We start from the raw sequence: 17,092 nt of genomic DNA, 5'->3' as shown, positions 1-17,092 counted from the left end.
TATTTTCATATGGCCGGAATATATAGGGCTGATAAACATCTTCTGTGATGTTTATGTTTTGATTGTGTTATTGTTTGGAGGGTTTAAATGTTTATGCTTTGAGTTTGATGTAATGAGTGATTGATTGACGGGTTCGGGAATGACTGACATACCATAAAGTGTGCGGAAGTTGCCGGCCCTCAGGGGGGGAAAGAACGCCAGAGACAAACCGACAAGGAGTCCACGGGAGACCTGGTCCAGTTTGATTATTTATTTGTCGAGTCCTCTAAAGCTATAGGTGGAAAATAGCAAAGGCCACATCTGTTATAATCACAGTTTAAAGGGAAGATGAGCCGCGGGACATTCTTCTGACTGGTGAGACCGTTTTATATTTTATTTATATCCAGCGTGGATATAATTTTGTTTTCTCCGTGGGAGTGACTGATGTTTGGATTACAAGTTTGTTTCTGGAGTGGATTAAGTTTTCTTTTGGATTTCTTTTGGATCAACTTTTTTCGTGCTGTTTTGGGAGCGTTTGGGAGACGCTACACAGAACTATATTGGAACAATAGGAGCGTGCGTGCGACGTGCGCGACTCGAGACGCGGACTTTACCGTCGGCCGCTTCATGATCTGCATATATTTGAACAATGCATGTATTATTTTTGTTTCATTGGTTTAAGTAGATAAAGGGGTTAAAACTTGACCACATCTTTTGTGCTTTATTCCTGGCTGTGTTTGGTTGCTTTTTATTTATTGAAGTGCATTGCTTTCAGCCTAATCAATTGTATCTGTAGAGATCATTCACAACCCGTGATTTAAAAAATAGTAATAGCCAATATTTAATATCTGACAGTTACAAGAAGATGCCATAGGTTAATTGTTTATCTGGTAGGCCTATCACAGTTTCTTTGAGGCACTGCATTGTTCTATCTGCACTCTTTTTACGTGTTTTGCCTTGTTTATTGTCCAGAGTTCATGCTTACTCTGCTTATTTTTATGTTGTACCTGTAAGTCACTCTTGATAATTGTCCTATTGTTAAGCTGAATAACAACATCAGGTCAATGTTATTTTTGTATTGGACAAGTTGGCTTCATGGAAGGGATAATCAATGGGGAACAGGTAATTATTGAGAAATAAACCCTGACAGGGTGATTAGTCTTCATGGTCTTTTTCATGCTTTCATACTTGAGTATTTAGTACTTTTTACTCCACTACAAATGTTTGAACACGTTAGTCACAAGTTACTTAGTATGTTGAGATTATTATAAAACATACATTACCAATTAAGGTAATGCAACAATTGCTCATCTACAAGCTCTCTCTTGTTGTGTGCATTTTAAAATATTTATTTTATACAATTATATTATAATATTGGAGGATGCTCCATTTCTTATTGGACACTGGTTGGTCAGGGTTAACAGTATGTTTTTTCCTTTATCCCTATGGTGGTTGTTTGGTAGCCCCTTTCGGGACCCTGTTTACCTTTTTTGTATTTGGGAAGGCGGTATCCAGGGTCCCTTGCAGGCCCGGATTGGACGGTCTGGCACTTCTGGCAGATGCCAGAAGGGCTGGGCAGTCTGGGGCCGCGGCCAACATTAAAACCGAAATAAAGTCACCAAAAAACAAATTTTCAAGCAATTTTTTGCCAATTAACCGCAATTTTTCGGCGCCCGGGCGCTCCGCGCGCGGCCGACCCCCGCTATGGGCCGGTGGAGATCACAAATGCCAGGGCCGATTTTCTGTGCCAGTCCGTGCCTGGTCCCTTGTTGGTTAGAACACGCTCTCTCGTACCGGCGGCTACCACTGTCTGGTCTCGGGTTTACAGCTCGTCGCTTAGAAGTTGCAGAGATTTCTCAAAGGTACCAAAAAGAGCAATACTAACACGCGAACAAGCGGCATCAAAAAGCGGGGATCGGCGATGCCGTTTAACATTTTTAATAATTTAGTAAACCTTAAGCTCATTTCTCACACTCTGCTCCACTGCCCATGTCCCGCCTCCCCGCGTTGTGATTGTCATGCAAGCATGTAGGAGCTCGCCAATCAGAGGCAGTAACGAGGACCATAGAGTTATGCGTAGGACGCGCAGCTTGTCAGTCACCGCGGGGAGGCGGGACATGGGCAGTGGAGCAGAGTGTGAGAAATGAGCTTAAGGTTTACTAAATTATTAAAAATGTTAAACGGCATCGCCGATCCCCGCTTTTTGATGCCGCTTGTTCGCGTGTTAGTATTGCTCTTTTTGGTACCTTTGAGAAATCTCTGCAACTTCTAAGCGACGAGCTGTAAACCCGAGACCAGACAGTGGTAGCCGCCGGTACGAGAGAGCGTGTTCTAACCAACAAGGGACCCTGGATACCGCCTTCCCAAATACAAAAAAGGTAAACAGGGTCCCGAAAGGGGCTAGTTGTTTGGTTGCCTTTGCTGTTTTTATGCCAATATTTCTAAACCCTATAGCTCTTTTTTTTGTTTGTGAAAATGTAAAGTGTGTTATAAATAAAATATATTATTATTATTATTACTTTGGTATTCCCAATGTTCGATACTTCATACTTCTATTTCACTACATCTGAGAGACGAATATTGTACTTTTACTCCACTAATTCTAGGCCCTAAATCTGAACTCTAAAAAGTAATGTTTTTTTCATCAACTAATGTAGTAAAGAGTAAAACAAATAAGAAACTAAATGAAACGATATTGTGTACAAAACTAACTAAACAATTACTTTTAGTCGATTTGGCCAGATGAGGATTCCTGTATTATACAGTAATTTGCACACCTTTTCATCACCTTTCAACATTGTGGCATGTCCCTCTTAAACATGGATGAGCACAATAGCCTGGTATTTTGTTTGGACAGGAGTTATCAGGAGAAATCTGTCCCAAATTGTCCCAAAATAATACATACAGTTATTTCTCATCCAGACATGACAGTAAAAGGTGCAGCAGTTAGATTATTTACATTTTTATTTTCATAATTCATTGCATCATGATTATTGAGCATTTCCTCACTGAAGAGACCAACATCTATTCAAATTCAGTGAAGAGTGTTGATTGGTTGTTGTAGCTGGGCTCAGGGAGTTGATTGGTTGTTGTATTTTGGCTCATGCAGCAGGCCTTACTGTAGCTCCACCCACACAGGGTAATGGTCACTGATCCTCTGCGCCTGTGGGAAAGAGAAATGACAACTTATATAATGTATAAAATATGTCTCTGTGCTGTTTTTACGGTGTTGTTGCATATTCAATTGCCTTGAATTAATTTGCCTTGAATTGCAGTAATGCTTATCATTTGTATCTAAAACCTTCACCAGGTGCAGGACTATTTGGCTGTCACACTGCTAACAGTGGTGGAAAGTAACAAAGTACATTTACTCAAGTACTGTATTTCAGTACAATTTTGAGATATTTTTTATTTTACTTGAGTATTCGCATTTCCATTTTTCTAATACTTTATACTTCTACTCCACTACATCTCAGAGGTAAATATTGTACGTTTTACTGCACTACAATTATTTGACAGCTTTAGTTAATAAGTTACTTTGCTGATGTTCAGAACCCAAGATATCATGATTTGAAGATTTGCTGCTCCATTCACTTCTTGTTTAACATCTTACTGAAAAAAGGCTGTATCTCGCTTCCTAAGCACTTTTTACAATGTATTTTTGGCTCTGGCACTCAGAGCCAAACTGCCAAAAATAAGTCAGGCACTGAATGAGTTAAGACAAAACATACATTAATCAACTAAGACCTATTTTATACTTTTTATACAGCTATTATTATAGCAGATCTACAAGCTCACAACGTGTCGCTCTGCGTTGTGAGGATGTAGATCTGAGCTTGCAGAGTACTTAATTTACTTTTGGTACTTTAAGTACAATTTGATGCCAATACTTTTGTACTTTTGCTCAAGTAAAATTTGAATACAGAACTTTTACTTGTAACAGAGTATCTCTATATTGTGGTATTGGTACTTTTACTTAAAAATGTGAGTACTTCTACCACCACTGACTGGTACACTGTGTTGATCAGGTGAGGTGTGACAATGTGCATGTACATTATTAAGGCTGTCACATTTATCCAGATCCACTTACTTTTTGTTTTGCCCCTATGGGAAGGTTGCCTGCTTTCACAAAGTCATAGGGTTCAGCGTTGTAGACTTTTACATCGGCAACTTCATGTTGTGCAACATGGGTCAACATGGCGGTGGTGGCCACAATCCTAGAAATACAGAGAGGTGACAAGAGATGCAGCCTTTGTGTGTTTTTCTTTCTTTTCAATTGTATACTGTGTGTGTGTGTGTGTGTGTGTGTGTGTGTGTGTGTGTGTGTGTGTGCGCACGCGCGTCTACCTGTCATATGTCCATTGTTGTCCCCTGAACATATAGGTGCGAACACCGTTATGGATCAGCCATTCGTAGCCATTTTCCGTTGTGAGTGTGAGTTCCGAGTGTTTTTCTCCCCCTTTGAGATACGTGTCGTCTGCATTGAAGTCACCCAGGAGCAGTATGTTCTGTTGCAAAGATGACACAGAGAGAGAGCATATATGATATACAGGAACATATACTTATATATATATATATGGGGTAGAGAGATTAATTCAATTACCTGGGTTTTCCATGCAGGAGGGAGATCCTGCACCACAGCATGCAGAGCATTAATTTCAGCTACAGTCTTGTCAGAATGTGGTGTGGCGTGCAGGGGGATCATCACAAAGTCATAGGACGGCTGCCCAGCTACTGTAGGAGACAGGAATGGGTATTTGTTGAAATATTATATACATGTTATCAGTGGTGTAAAGCAACTAAGTACATTTACTCAAGTACTGTACTTAAGTACAATTTTGACGTACTTTTACTTTACTGGAGTATTTCCAATTGTCTATACTTTTACTTCTACTCCACTACATCTCAGAGGCAAATATTGTACTTTTACTCCACTACAATTATTTGACAGCTTTAGTTACTTTGCAGATATCAATGATTATATTATAAAACATACATTAACCACTTTAGCCAATTTTATACCTAGACTATTTGAAAATAGCCGATCTACAAGCTCACAACGCATCGCATCGCGACGCGTTGTGAGCTTGTAGATCGGCTATTTTCAAACATTTTAGTACTTTTACTTTTGGTAAGTCAAGAAACTTTTCATACCAATATTTTTCTACTTTTACTCAAGTACATTTTTTTTCCTGACTTTTTCTTGTAACAGACTGCATCTACATTGCAGTATTGATACTTTCACTTAAGTAAAAAATGGGAGTACTTTTTCCACCTCTGCATATTACAATATTTATTTTATACATTATATTATAATATTGGAGGATGCTGCATTTCTTATTGGACACTGGTTGGTCAGGGTTAACAGTATGTTTTTTCCTTTATCCCTATGGTGGTTGTTTGGTTGCCTTTGCTGTTTTTATGCCAATATTTTTAAACCCTGTAGCTCTTTTTTCCTGTTTGTGAAAATGTAAAGTGTTATAGATAAAATTATTTTTATTATTATTACTTTGGTATTCCCAATGTTCGATACTTTATACTTCTATTCCACTACATCTAAGAGACAAATATTGTACTTTTTACTCCAATCTGAACTCTAAAAAGATCATCTTAAAAAAGGTGAGAACCAGCAACTTCTGTAACTGTCTTCATTTTTATGTTCTTGTGAGGACTCTCACATTGATAGCAGAGCAAGTACACGCGCACGCATGCACACACGCGCACACACACACACACACACACACACTCACACTCACACTCACACTCACACACACACACCTGGGGGAGCTGTGAACTTGGCAGCAAAAGGTGGTCTGTTGAAGGCATCGTCAGGATTTGGGTACTGGTGGCTCTCACCGGTCGTGTGAGTCACTGTGCCGGTGCTAACAACATGGAAAAAATGCACAAATTAACCATTTCATTAAAACTAAACAAAATCATGCTAGGGCCATGGTTAATAGAGTTGGAATTAATTGAACAAAACAGAAATGGGTTGTGGTCAATAGAGCGGTAAATGATTTAATAAAACAGAAATGATGGTGGTCATGGTGTTACATAATAGTACAGAGATAATTGTGATGTCATGGGTTCATGGTTTGTTTTCATGGAGCAAAAAATAGTATCATGTGTTTTTTCTTTGAACATCGATATGTATGTGAAAACATCAAGTACAATAGATACGGTTGAATAGCCTGCTTTGTGACAAACTTTACCCTGTATTCATCTCATGGTGGATGTTTCACTGTGAATTCATAAAAGTAAGAACTAAGAGCACAGTGTTTATGAATATCATCGCTGTGGGGCAGAAACCTTGTATCTCCATATTTCATATTTCATAAATTCATTAATTACTTAATTAATTAACCTATAATGACATGCACTTAAAGTATTTTTGAGTGCGTGCGTGCGTGTGCGCGTGCGGGGGTTATGAATTCTGAACCAATGAAAAGTATTAACAAGAACTGACTAAATAATACCTACATTGGATCCATTGGGGAACACACACACACACACACACACACACACACACACACACACACACACACACACACACACACACACACACACAGAGTTTTGGACATGCAATGTTTACACCCGACAGCGACAATAAATGTCAAGTACAGTTGTTGAGCTGTGAGAACATGGTACAGATCCATCATAGTGTTACTTCAGAGTGATGCATGTGTTTTACTGTACTTGTAGACGTAGAGGTATCGTTCCTTGTAATTGCCCGTTCCCAGTGGCTCACTCTGGATGTGGTCATATGCTGCTTGACCTCTGGAGATGAATAAACACACAAACACAGTTACACACATATACATACTGTACATACAGTTACACACAAGCACACACGCACACACACACACACACACACACACACACACACACACACACACACACACACACACACACACACACACACACACACACACACTCTGTGTGTGCACGCGCACACACTATACAACACACACCTTGTATAACTTCATGATGTGTGCTTGTTAGTATAACTGACAGAGTCTAGCAGGCAGTTAGCTCACCCTGATGAATAGACACAAGCCCAGTGGTGGAACAACTACTTACACTTATTTAATTAAAAGTAGCAATACCACAATGTAGAAAGAATACTATATTACACTTAGGATACCCACTGTAGGACTTACAGGTATATACACTTACATAATTGTAGTGGAGTAAAAAGTAATATATGTATTGCCCCTGACATGTAATGGAGTAGAAGTATGGATTATTGAAAAATATTAATATTAAAGTACAGTAAAAGTATGTCAAAATTGTAGTCCACTTAAATACAGTATAGTTACTTTCCACCACTGCCTAAATGAACAGTCTCAAATTCAAACCCAGCTCATTGTTCTGTGCATCATGTTTGAATTAGTATCACTGAGAGCAACAGAGAGATCATCATGTCCTCTAAGCGCTGCTTATTGAACCTAGAAATGACTTGAAAACCATGTAAAATCACTGGAATACAGAGATGGTCTTACTGGTTGTTGACCTCTGTCATCAGTGCATTGATTACACGCAGCTTACTGCTATCTGGATCATGGACCTCCTGGATCACGACGACGTCATACCGACGGACAACCTACATAACATAACAAAACAAAACAAAAAGTAAAATATGAAAAGACTTTTACCCATTTTTCAACTTTTCATGACTTTTGAGTTTAATTTCAACAGAAGAACTATCTCTAGGTAAACCCATTTTATCATTTTCATGAAATGTAAATTTTAAATATAAAAATGCAAACAACATTTAATGTACACTGCCACTGTAGGCTTAGGAGTTAGGGTTAATCAAAGAAAAGCAACAATATGGCCTCTGCTTTATCACCATTGAACTGTATAATAGCTCAATTGTGATTTCCCAATGAAAGTAAATTTCCTATTTTAAGAGCTTTTTGTTCTCGACAGTGTAAGATAGTGTTAAGCTTAATACAATATACTGTGTACTTTTATAACTTAGACATACACATTTTATGTAATTAACATACTCAGTATCCAGGTTATTAGTGTCAGGGCAATTATTTGGGCAAATGTGGTTGCCCAGAGAAACAGTGTGAGAGTCTGCAGTGTTTCATACCGTGGCGATGTAATTCAGGATGCCGGCTTTGATCGGATCTGCAGGCTTTTTTAGATTGGCCTTAGTCTCACCAAACATCTGGATGTTCCAGGCTGCCACCCGCAGAGCACAGGTCAGCTGCAACCCACCCAGCAAGAGGACCAGACAACACACTAAACGCATCCTGGGGTTGAGGAGGGATAAGGTCAGGGAAGAGCAGGTACACAATAAATTCATTTAAAGGAGTAGTTCACCCAAGAAAAATCTTATTTTTTACAAATTACACACCCCATCAGGGCCGGACTGGGACCAAAATTCAGCCCAAACATTAACGTAACTAATAATTGGGCCACGCGACCCGGAAATGACCGTAATAATCCTAAAACGGGAGCGAAAATATTTTTCAAAAAGAAAAAAAAAAAAAAAAGCCCGGTACGCCAAATGGCCAGTCCACCCCTGCACCCCATGAAGCCTTAAATTCATGGAGAATTATTTGTTTTTGTCGCATTCCGAGGCCAATCATTTGATGACCGGTGGAGCCTCCGGTCATCAAATTAATGGCTCAGGAATGCGACAAAAACAAAATAAATGTTGAATTCAAGGCTTCATGGGGTGTACTCAGTGTGTGAAAATGTAACCAAATGGACCCTTACACGTTGATTTGTTACAGTTGGGTAAAAATTAACACTGAAGATTTTACAGTTTAAGGCAATTTAAGGGGAAATAGGGTCATTACAAAAAAAACTGGATAAGAAAAATAGTTTAGAAAATAAATTTCACAAAGCAAAGTTGCAATGTAAGAACTATAACTTGTATTGCAACTATTATGAATTGAATACCTAGGATCCCAATCGAAACAAGACAGCAAGGACTTGGTGTTATCCTTTTAGACAAAGTGCTTGATTGTACTCAATCAAAAACAATGAACTTCCTACAAAGAGTTTCTTACAAGTGTAGGCCTATTCTTCCTTTGCATATATTGCAGTTTAATATTCAACTGTGCTTTACAGATGTTTTGAAACAAACATTTGACCCAATTTAACCATTTGTCAAATAAACAAATCACCATTCATTGCTACAAAACTAGATGCATGAAAAAAGTTAAACATCTTGGTTTTCTGCACGTGTTACTCTGTGTTGCACTTTCTCCTCAACATTACCATAGTTACCTGCTGCTGAAGAGAAAGCACAGAATGTGAATCCAGTCAGGTCTCAGAGGCAGCACCAGAAGGTCTTAAATAGTGGCTGGTTTGTAGATAGATTGACCTTTGTTGATCCTGAGGGGGAAATGCAGTCTCCAGAGGCAGCACAGCAACATGGAACACAGGACAGATACAGAACAAAACGTAGATACAGTTAAGGATAACTGCAACAACAAAAAAGTGTGTGCAAAAAGGTGCAAAGGTGAGGAAAACGATATCAACACAGTATCAACAGTATACAGCAATACTGTATGTAGCAATATCAAACAAGGTAAAAGTATATGCCAACAAAATACTAATAATAACAGTAGAATAGAGTGTCAGTACAGTCCTATCATCTTTTAGAAGGATGTTAGGACAGCAATGAGTGCAGACAACACCAATGACCAAGAGGACAAAAAAATGCATCAGTATACAGACACCCGAAAAGCAGAGCAGACAACGAAACAGCAAGAGCAAAAACAGCAGTGGTGGAAAAAGTACTCAAATGTTTTACTTAAGTAAAAGTATCAATACTGCAATGTAGAAGTACTCTGTTACAAGTAAAAATCCGGAATTAAAAATGTACTTGAGTAAAAGTACAAAACTATTGGTTTCAAAATGTACTTAAAGTACCAAAAGTAAAAGTACTCAAATGTTTGAAAACATTTCAAACACGCGATGCGACGCGTTGTGAGCTTGTAGATCAGCTATTTTCAAATAGCCTATGAAATAGGGCTGAAGTGGTTAATGTATGTTTTATAATGTAATAATTTATATCTGCAAAGTAAATAGTAACTTAAGTTTTCAAATAATTGTAGTGGAGTAAAAGTACAATATTTGCCTCTGAGATGTAGTGGAGTAGAAGTAAAAATATAGACAATTGGAAATACTCCTGTAAAGTAAAAGTACCTCAAAATTGTACTTAAGTACAGTACTAAAGTAAAGTAAGTAAAGTAAATGTACACCACTGAAAAACAGTATTCAATACAGTATCAATACAGTACTATCCTCAGAATGGTGTGTGTGCGTGTGCATGTACTCACCTGCAGTCACACCTTGTTCCACACCAGACCCTGAGCAGAGCCTGGCTTTTATGCTCCTCTCCTCCTTACCTTCCACCTTCTGAGCATTCAAATCCTCCCCAAATTCAAATAGTCTCATTCACCTCTGTTCAACTGAATTTAAATTGTATTCACGATAAAATATTTACATACGGTTCTCTCACAGTAACTTTCTTTTGGACGGTTTAGTGATTAGGTTGAATTTGAATTATCTCCATGCATTCACACGAGGCATGGAGGCAACCATGAACAACCATTCAAGTCAGTGACTGCATACTGGGAAATGAAAAGTCTAGCACATACTGTAAATGATTATTTTAAAGCAATGAGCATGTTAGACATTGCTCTTATCAGTCTATACTCAGCGACAGGCCAAAAAGAGAAGAAATAGTCATAAAGTTGGATCACAGCAGTATTCGTGAAAACCCGGTTTTGCGGTGTGTGTGTGTGTGTGTGAGTGGGGGGAGGGGGCAATCCCCTTTAGGCTAGTCGGCTAGTGGTTAAGATGTTGGCTTACAGTGCCTTAATTCCCACACAGGAGACCTGGGTTCGATTCCCAGGTGTTACATTTACAGCACGACCATTCAAGTTCTGTGTAAACCACCTTGATCTTGGCAACAGCCAACCAATCTAAAACATCTCAGTGTGTGTCTCTGTGTGCCCAACATCTGTGTGTGTGTGTGTGTGTGTGTGTGTGTGTGTGTGTGTGTGTGTGTGTGTGTGTGTGTGTGTGTGTGTGTGTGTGTGTGTGTGTGTGTGTGTGTGTGTGTGTGTGTGTGTGTGTGTGTGTGTGTGTGTGTGTGTGTGTGTGTGTGTGTGTTTTACTGGGCCAAAATTCTTCACTGAGACCCTGAACAGACCCCCCCCCCACTGAGCCATGTTGCAGCTGTAGGAGGTACAGCAGATAGACTGGAGCGCTGTGAGTAATAAACCTTACTGTCCTCATCCTGAGCCTGACACCAGTGACACGTCACCAGCACCCAGTCTCCCTTAAACAGTCCACAGTGGCTCCTCAGGAGCACCCAGAGGCCCTTAAACAGCACCCAGAGACCCTTAAACAGCACCCAGAGAACCTTAAACAGCACCCAGAGACCCTTAAACAGCACCCAGAGACCCTTAAACAGCACCCAGAGTTGTAGAATAGCAACAGTTTCAAACAGCACCCAATACACTGTCGAACTATTGGCATGATTGACATTCATAAAAGGTGTTTTCAATATGCCAGGTGAGTTTGATAAGCTTTTATTTCACACAATCCATTGATTCAGTGCTTGGATAGTATAGTAGCTCCTAGTAGAATAACACTTTTATTATACAAATTGCTCTTTATAGTAACATGCATTCATGTTTGTTCATGTAGATATTTTAACCACAAACTAGTGTATTGTTTTAACAAATCAAAAAGGAGATTATGATGGTCATGTAGACTTAAATAAATTGTGGCAGTCGTCCTCTGTACTCAGCTACTGATGAGCTTCTGAATTGAAGGTGAATTATGATAGCTAAATGACATTGTAAAATACATCTACAGTAAGGATAACAGCAGCATGGCCTGACAAATGCATTTGCATAGCAGATAGTGTGAACACTATGCAAACAGTGTAGTGTGGACAGCTAAGGCTCCAAAGTGGATCTTATTCTCATAATACAGGAGAAGATGTCAAATAGGGTGACCTACAGTATATCAAGGTATTTGAGGAGGTGTTTTGGTAACTCTGGTTATTGAAATAACTTGGTATTTCAAAGCTTATGAATCATTATCAGAGGTTCTCAAAGTATGGGACGGTACCCCAAGTGTGGTCGTGGGAAGGTGACCCCACAGTGCCAACTGAAAAAGTAATATAAATGTATTGTTTTATGTGTATGCATAGCCTGTGAATAAATGTTCTATGTTTACATTTGCATTATTATTAACTTCTGGCAACATATATACACTATAGGGACCCCCATAAGAGGATAAACATATTTAAATGTTTTCCCCCAATGTTTCCAAAATAGTTGATCTACAAGCTCACAACATGCTACGATGCAACAGGCTGTGAGCTTGTAAATGGGCTCTTTATTAAAACAGTGTTTATACATTTCCACATTTTCCTGGGGACCCCCTGGAACCCCCTGAAGGACCCCTGCAGGTACCCAGACCCCTCATTGAGAACCACTGCTGTGGAGGATGCTGCATCCTGTTGAATGCACAGCATCCTGCAGCAGCTAGACTAGAGCAGTGGTTCTAGAACCTTTTCATGTCAAGGACCCCCAAATTGATATGTATTTGACCGCGGACCCCCCATCTGAAAAGGTTTTGTGCCAGGGACCCCCAGAAGAGAAGACTTATGTTAAAAAAATATATATATATATATTCAAAATGTCCCAAACATATTCAATATTTTCCACAAAAATGCAAAAATAGCATAACATATATATGGATAAAGTGGTTAAAAATGATTGTGACGCTGTATTTACTACTGTTGCTATGGGGACCCCCTGGTACCCTCCCAAGGACCCCCCTGGGGGTCCCCGGACCCCACTTTGAGAACCACCCGGACTAGAGGACACATCTACCTATATGCATGTGTCCTGTTCACTGAATGTTTGTGCTTTTGATAGCATTATTCCATCCAGGCTGATTGACAACCTCCTGGTTGCAGGTGCATGTAGAACTGGAACTTTGACTTTCTGACCAACAGATCAGTGGTGTAAAGTAACTAAGTACATTTACTCAAGTACTGTACTTAAGTACAATTTTGAGGTACTTTTACTTAACTGGAGTATTTCCAATTGTCTATAGTTCTACTTCTACTCCACTACATCTCAGAGGCAAATATTGCACTTTTACTCCACTACAATTACTTGAACATTTTTGTTACTAGTTACTTTGCAGATATAAATGATTACATTATAAGACATACATTAACCACTTCAGCCCTATTTTATACCTAGGCTATTTGAAAATAGCCGATCTACAAGCTCACAACGCGTTGCATCGCAATGCGGTGTGAGCTTGTAGATCTGCTACTTTCAAACATTTTAATACTTTTACTTTTGGTACTTTAAGTACATTTTGATGCCAATACTTTGGTACTTTTTAATCAAGTAAATTTCGAATTCTGAACTTTTACTTTTAACACAGTATTTCTATATTGCAGTATTGTTACTTTAACTTAGGTAAAGAATTTGAGTACTTTTTCCACCATCGCCGTTAGCACTGGTTCTCCCCAGGGTTGCATTGAATTAGGTCTATTACAAATATAGCCTAGGGCGCAACTCCCTAGGTGGCGTAGTTGGCTATTAGTCCTCAATACGGCCCTGTTACACATGCATTCATGTCTGTTCATGTAGATATTTTAACCACAAACTAGTGTATTGTTTTAACAAATCAAAAACCCACCCGGAGATTGTGATGGTCATTTAGACTTAAATAAATAGTGGCAGGCGTCCTCTGTACTCACTCAGCTACTGATGAGCTTCTAAATTGAAGGTGAATTATGATAGCTAAATGACATCGTAAAATACGTCTCACAGTAAGGATAACAGCAACATGGCCTGACAAAATGCATTTGCATAGCAGATAGTATGAACACCATGCAAACAGTGTAGTGTGGACAGCAAAGGCTCCAAAGTGGATCTTTTTCTCAGAATACAGGAGAAGTAGGGTGACTTATAACAAGGTATTTGAGAAGGTGCTTTGGTAACTTATTGAAACTACTTATTTCAAAGCTTATGGATCATTCTAACTCAGAGGTTCTCAAAGTATGGGACGGTACCCCAAGTAGGGTCGTGGGGAGGTGACCTCACAGTGACGACTGAAAAGTTAATATAAATGTATTGTTATATTTGTATGCATAGCCTGTGAATACATTTTCATGTTTCATTTAATTTGCATTATTATTAAGGTTCTGGCAACAGATATAGGTTATACACTAGATGCTTCCATTTACAAATGTGTAAACACTTATACATCGTTTATCACAGCATTGTAAATGCATTTTATAATACAAGTGTATCTATTAAAGCCGACCAATGTACAGTGTGCTTATTTTTTTTAAAGGCTTAATTTCAACTTTTAAATTGCACTGAGTTCCACGTTATATGAGCTTGCCTTGTAGATCTGCTATTTTTGAAAAATCTTGAAAATTAGTGCAAATCTTGACTAGAGGACACATATACCTACAGTATCTATGCATGTGTCCTGTTCACTGGTTGTAGTTGTGCTTGTAATAACGTTATTCCAGCAAGTGTGATGTTTGACCCATTTCAGTGTAGGGTCAATAGAGCAGTGGTTTTCAAACATGTTCATGTCAAGGACCCCCAAATTGATGCACAGACATTAGGCCATGGTCCCCCCATTTGAACAGATTTATTGCCAGGGACCCCCATGAGAGTAGATTCTTCTAAATCTTTCGAAAAAAATCCACAAGCTCACAATGCGTCACATCATGGCACATTGTGAGCTTGCATATCGGCGACCCCACCAAGCCATGGATCATCTGTAGGAGGAGGGACAGTTGTACATGTAACTCACCTCCCTGCTTGGCTGCCTGCCAGCTGTGGTACAGCAGATAGACTGGAGCGCTGTGAGTAATAAACCTTACTGTCCTCATCCTGAGCTGACACCAGTGACACGTCACCAGCACCCAGTCTCCCTTAAACAGTCCACAGTGGCTCCTCAGGAGCACCCAGAGGCCCTTAAACAGCACCCAGAGGCCTCTCACAAGCCCATAGTGTCCCTCAAACGGCACCCAATATACAGTGCAACTGTTGTTCTGAATAACATTCACAGAAAAGGTCTATTACATTTTCCAGGTGAGTGTGATAAGCTGTTATTTCACATAGTGTATAGATCCAGTGCTCGGATATTGCACATGAATGTCCTGCTCTCTCTGTGCAGCCTCTGGGGGTTGAAGTTTTCAGGGGCTGACAGAGGATGACACTGTCCCCATGGTTCCCAGCAGCTTGTCTGCCTGGAGAGCTGCTATCACTGGTTTCACCGTGTTCCAGGTGCTGCAGTAACAGCACTCCACCTCCTGGTGGCACCGTGTTCCAGGTGCTGCAGTAACAGCAGTCAACCTCCTCACAGGGTCATGTCTAGTTCAAGACATTTACTCTGATCCTGCACTTTGTAACTTGCTCTGAACTAGAGTCTCTTCTAAATGCCTAAATTGTAATACAATTGTATAACTTGTTATTCCTCTCTTTCAGAGCTCAGCATAGTGTGGCTTGAGTTGTAGAATAGCAACAGTTTCAAACAGCACCCAATACACTGTCCAACTATTGTCATGATTGACATCCAGAAAAAGGGTGTATTCAATTCACACAATCCATTGATTCAGTGCTTGGATATAGTATAGCAGCTCCTAGTAGAATAACACTTTTATTATACAAATTGGAGCTTTTTTATAGAAGCATTCATGTTTGTTCATTTAGACTTCAATAAATTGTGGCAGGCGTCCTCTGTACTCACTCAGCTACTGATGAGCTTCTAAATTGAAGGTGAATTATGATAGCTAAATGACATCGTAAAATACATCTACAGTAAGGATAACAGCAACATGGCCTGACAAATGCATTTGCATAGCAGATAGTACGGACACTGTGCAAACAGTGTAGTGTGGACAGCAAAGGCTCCAAAGTGGATCTTTTTCTCAGAATACAGGAGAAGATGTCAAATAGGGTGACCTATAACAAGGTATTTGAGGAGGAGTTTTGGTAACTTATTGAAATAACTTGGTATTTCAAAGCTTATGGATCATTCTAACTCAGAGGTTCTCAAAGTATGGGACGGTACCCAAAGTGTGGTCGTGGGAAGGTGACCTCACAGTGACAACTGAAAAGTTAATATAAATGTATTGTTATATTTGTATGCATAGCCTGTGAATACATTTTCTGTATGTTTCATTTAATTTGCATTATTATTAAGGTTCTGGCAACAGGTTTTAAACTAGATGCTTCCATTTACAAATGCGTAAACACTTATACATCGTTTATCACAGCATTGTAAATGCATTTTATAATACAAATGTATCTATTCAATTCTACCAATGTACAGTGTGCTTATCTTTAAAAAGGCTTAATTTCAACCTTTAAATTGCACTGAGTGCCACGCTATATGAGCTTGTAGATCTGCTATTTTTGAAAAAACGTGAAAATTAGTGCAAATCTTGACTAGAGGAAAGATATACCTATCTATGCATGTGTCCTGTTCACTGGTTGTAGTTGTGCTTGTGATAACGTTATTCCAGCAAGTGTGATGTTTGACCCATTTCAGTTTAGGGACAATAGAGCAGTGGTTTTCAAACATGTTCATGTCAAGGACACCCAAATTGATGCACAGCACAGACATTAGGCCACGGTCCCCCCATTTGAACAGATTTAGTGCCAGGGACCCCTCTGAGAGTAGCTTTTTCTAAATCTTTCAAAAAATCTACAAGCTCACCATGCGTCACATCATGACACATTGTGAGCTTGCATATCGGCGACCCCACCGAGCCATGGATCATCTGTAGGAGGAGAGACAGTTGTACATGTAACTCACCTCCCTGTTTGGCTGCCTGCCAGCTGTGGTACAGCAGATAGACTGGAGCGCTGTGAGTAATAAACTTTACTGTCCTCATCCTGAGCTGACACCAGTGACACGTCACCAGCACCAAGTCTCCCTTAAACAGTCCACAGTGGCTCCTCAGGAGCACCCAGAGGCCCTTAGACAGCACCCAGAGGCCCTTAGACAGCACCCAGAGCCTTAGACAGCACCCAGAGGCCCTTAAACAGCACCCAGGGGGCCTTAAACAGCACCC

General features: G+C 39.6%; 1 protein-coding gene across 3 annotated transcripts in view; it reads right to left on the bottom strand.

The window, feature by feature from the left end:
- Positions 1-2,941: 2,941 nt before the first annotated feature.
- Positions 2,942-17,092, bottom strand: part of LOC308103676 (deoxyribonuclease-1-like) — a 34,781-nt gene continuing 20,630 nt past the window's right edge. Inside the window, exons 1-10 of one of the 3 annotated variants that reach the window (XM_080453792.1) lie at positions 10,287-10,326; positions 9,229-9,354; positions 8,081-8,243; positions 7,482-7,582; positions 6,676-6,756; positions 5,758-5,861; positions 4,583-4,713; positions 4,327-4,487; positions 4,070-4,196; positions 2,942-3,142 (exon numbers count right to left, since the gene is read on the bottom strand). In XM_080453792.1, coding sequence (XP_080309918.1) covers positions 3,095-3,142; positions 4,070-4,196; positions 4,327-4,487; positions 4,583-4,713; positions 5,758-5,861; positions 6,676-6,756; positions 7,482-7,582; positions 8,081-8,242 — 915 coding nt within the window. In that variant the 5' untranslated portion in view covers position 8,243; positions 9,229-9,354; positions 10,287-10,326 and the 3' untranslated portion in view covers positions 2,942-3,094. Of the gene's footprint in view, positions 3,143-4,069; positions 4,197-4,326; positions 4,488-4,582; positions 4,714-5,757; positions 5,862-6,675; positions 6,757-7,481; positions 7,583-8,080; positions 8,244-9,228; positions 10,243-10,286; positions 10,327-17,092 lie in introns of those variants that run through there. The other 2 variants (XM_080453794.1, XM_080453793.1) reach the window with 2 other exon arrangements.

This window comes from Gymnoscopelus braueri (genome assembly GCF_963280865.1).
Source record: "Gymnoscopelus braueri genome assembly, chromosome: 16".
NCBI classification, from domain to species: domain Eukaryota; kingdom Metazoa; phylum Chordata; class Actinopteri; order Myctophiformes; family Myctophidae; genus Gymnoscopelus; species Gymnoscopelus braueri.
Note: the sequence above shows the minus strand (reverse complement) of the source record. Positions and strands in the feature narration are given on the sequence as shown.